Source organism: Asterias amurensis, chromosome 14, assembly GCF_032118995.1.
Source record: "Asterias amurensis chromosome 14, ASM3211899v1".
In the NCBI taxonomy this organism is placed as follows: domain Eukaryota; kingdom Metazoa; phylum Echinodermata; class Asteroidea; order Forcipulatida; family Asteriidae; genus Asterias; species Asterias amurensis.
The window spans coordinates 9,378,526-9,382,107 of NC_092661.1; the positions used below are offsets into that span (position 1 = coordinate 9,378,526).

Genomic DNA, 3,582 nt, shown 5'->3' on the forward strand with positions numbered 1-3,582 from the left:
ACGCACCCACTATAAGCCCACTTCTCTCACATTTCTTCAGTCTCCAATGACTAGCAATGACTAATAAAGAACTGACTCCGCGGCAATGAAGTTACTATCCTCTATAATCTAAAGTAAGATAAGATAAGATAAGATAAGAACTTTATTATCCCACACTGGGGAAATTAAAACTGGCCATGATTCAAACAGTACAGACAAAAACGCGTAAAATTATTTAACAACAAACAGAAGTAGTCCCACCGATTTTTCTTCCTCTGCCCAGTTAGTAGTTAAACAGCAGGACAGTTCTCTTTAGAACTGAGAAGCCTCTCGAAATCTGAAATGTACTCATGGTATAATATAATAGTAAGAAGAAAAAGAACAAAAGAAATTTTGGCAAGTAGACACACACACATGGTGTTACCACAAAACCAAATGATCATGAGTCGTAGTTTTAACTTATCAATGTTGTGATTTTCTTGCTATTCTCAACATCACAATAACGCTTCGGTAAGATCTCATTATATAATATAAATTAAAAAATTATATGATAAGATGAAGTGTCACAATGAAAAGGTGTACATTTTTATTATTTTATTCTATTGAAACTTTTTGTTTATGTTATTTTTAGTGATGATCAGAGTTTACGTTAAATCGGCTTCTGTAAAGGAATTCACAGTGCTCAATACATTTCTGTGTAGCTTACTACAATACAGTCAGAATAAGAGCTAATCAAACTTTGGCATATCTCTCTTATGCAAAGATGATTAGCTCTTATTTTGAAGTTATTGTATATATTATAAAAAATAAAAATTTGTGAATAAAACGTTTACACTCACATTTTATTAGAGAAAATGGAAATCAGCTGGACTTCAGTTTTCCAACAAAAATGACCTAAAACGGTTTCAATACAAAGATTACAAATGACACAAGGTTTCGACCCTACAACGGATTCTTTGTCGAGGCCTCACGCGTACTTTATATCTCGACAGAATTCTCACGATTTTTTTCAAGAACGTGTTGGCCAAGTACTTTTTGCTCACTGGGGCGTGAGATCGACTTTGAAGACTTCCCCCTTCTAGTAGCCTTGTCCCAAGGCTCTTTACGCTACCACCCCGCTTTGAAACCACATAGTAGCATGATTCACACGTTCACGGTAGTGCATGCAGTAATTGATACAGTATACCGTGGGGTCGAAGCAGGGTTTTTCAACCTCGTACAACAAAGCTGTTCCTGCTTTTCAAACTTCTGACGCCACACTCCGAGGGTCCTTGCGGATAAAGATCATTTTCGGCTTCACCTGTGTACGAGGTTGAACCATTATTCGACCCCACGGTCCTTTGGTGATGACTCTCTGTTTAGTTTTTGGGGTAGGCCTACTTTTATCTGGACCCACCATGCGGCTTTAAAATCCTCCTCCTCCATCCAGCCCATTAAAACTCCTGTAAGGAATTTTGTTCGCCAGAGAAGTAAATCACTCCTACCAGCCACACAACCAAGGATCGAGAAGTGGGCGGTGTCACATAACCACGGGAGGTGGCTCCAAACAACAAAATATAAGAAAGACGAACAAGCCATGCACTCATGAAATAAATGAACAGTGAAAGAAATACTTCTAATTTACTATAAACATCAATATTTAATTATGAAATTCCTCATCGAACTCTATCAATCAAAATGTATGTCCAATATTCTTTGGCTCTAATTACAATTCCTTGATTCAAATAAAATCTCCTCCAAAATTAAACCAAAATAATGTATCTATCCTTACTTCACCTAATTGAAACTTCAAATCTCAAAACGTTCTGAACTTCACTTCAACTTACTATCTTCAATGAAAATCAATAAAGAAAAACTATACTCTGTTCTCAAACTCCACAAACTTCTTCAAATGTCAATATAATAACTTGGGCTAGTAGAAACCCTCCACTGCACTTCAAATCTAAATTACGTCTTAGAAAAACTTCTTATCCCAACTTCTGCTCACAACTGGAGTGTAAAACAACTCCCTTAATCTCAAATAACAATTATTTCTCTCCAACTTCTTTTCACAACTGGAGAATAAAACAACTCCCTTAATCTCAAATAGCAAAGTTTCTTCCCAACTTCTTTTTCACAACTGGAGAATAAAACAACTCCCTTAATCTCAAAATCAAAAATGTCTTCACCAAAATTTATGGCTGTGGAAGAAGAAAATTATTCTCCCAAATGTTAAATGTATAATGTCAGCAAAAACAAAATTGCAATCCAACCTGGCTTTTACTGACTATATCTACAAAAAGTGTCTTTACTCTCATGGAAGACAAAAATTACTTAATAAATTGCGCCCATCTTCCGATGATAAATATATATAAATAAGCATAGAGTTTTTAAATACAGAACCAGTGTTCCAAAATTAGCGGGCTAGCTGTTCTTTCGACGGAATCCGTTCAGAGGATAAAAAGCTTGAAGCTATACCCAGTCTTCATTCTTGACGAAATTCCACAGTTCAAATGGTTAGCTCAATCATGGTTCATCCAGTGTAGGGTGGATAGGAAAATGGAGTATCCAGATTAATGTCTGTCGCAAACTGTTTAACCCGGAACCAGTGCCATGGTTAGGAGTTCCCTTTAAAACTTAAACGGTGTCTGCTTGTTATAGATTTCTGTTGAAACAGCAAAATCTTCAACTTGTCGCAATGATACAATTCATCAAAAAAGATTCTGCATGAAGGTCCTGCAGTATGTCTGACCTCCCTGATAGCAGATCTTGGAATGACCATCCACTATACTATACTATGCTACAAAGGCATTTATAAAGCGCTCTTACAAAAAATGTATCACAGTGCTTTACACAGAAAGAAAGAAAAACCAAGATAAACATACAACAAAATTAAGAGTCATATAAATAGGTTTTGAGAGCTTTTTTGAAGGCTGCTAATGAAGATGAATGGCGTATATTGTAGGGTAGTCGGTTCCACAAAGTAGGCCCTGCAGCAGAGAAACCCCGGTCACCAGATGAAGTGCGAGAATGGGGGATGATCAGAACTCTGTTATCTTTGGCAGATCGCAGTCCTTCTCTAGTTGGAACATACGGATTAATGAGTTCTTTGAGATATAGCGGAGCATCTGTGTCGGTGATACATTTAAAAACAATTGTGAGAAGTTTGAACTGGATGCGTTTTGAAATACAGAGCCAATGAAGTTCACGGATAAGTGGAGAGACGTGGTCATATTTCTTGGCCTGGAAAATGAGCTTTGCAGCCCGGTTTTGTAGACGTTGAAGCCGTTTAGTGTCTGTGGAGGAGAGACCCGCAAGCAGAGAGTTGGCGTAGTCGATCCTTGATGTGACAATTGCTCTTACTGCGTCCTGGCAGGCAGATTGAGTGAGGAAAGATCTTATGCGAGACAAATTGCGAAGGTGAACATTGACAGCACTGGATATAGAAGAAACCTGGTTTGACATGCGCATTGATTGGTCGAATACAACACCGAGGTTCTTAGTTGTTGAAGCCGGAAGAATTACTTCAGAGCCAACCTTAAGTGTCACAGAAGATAGTAAGTCCGTGAAACAGGGACTCGCAGCAATGAAGAACTCTGTTTTAGTTTCATTTAACTGAAGCAT

The 3,582-nt window shown here is 37.7% G+C and overlaps 1 protein-coding gene across 1 annotated transcript; it reads right to left on the reverse strand.

The window, feature by feature from the left end:
• Window positions 1-2,850: 2,850 nt before the first annotated feature.
• LOC139947391 (uncharacterized) lies at window positions 2,851-3,582 on the reverse strand. The gene has a single exon (XM_071945295.1). It carries the CDS (start codon window positions 3,580-3,582, stop codon window positions 2,851-2,853), a length of 732 nt encoding a protein of 243 aa, XP_071801396.1.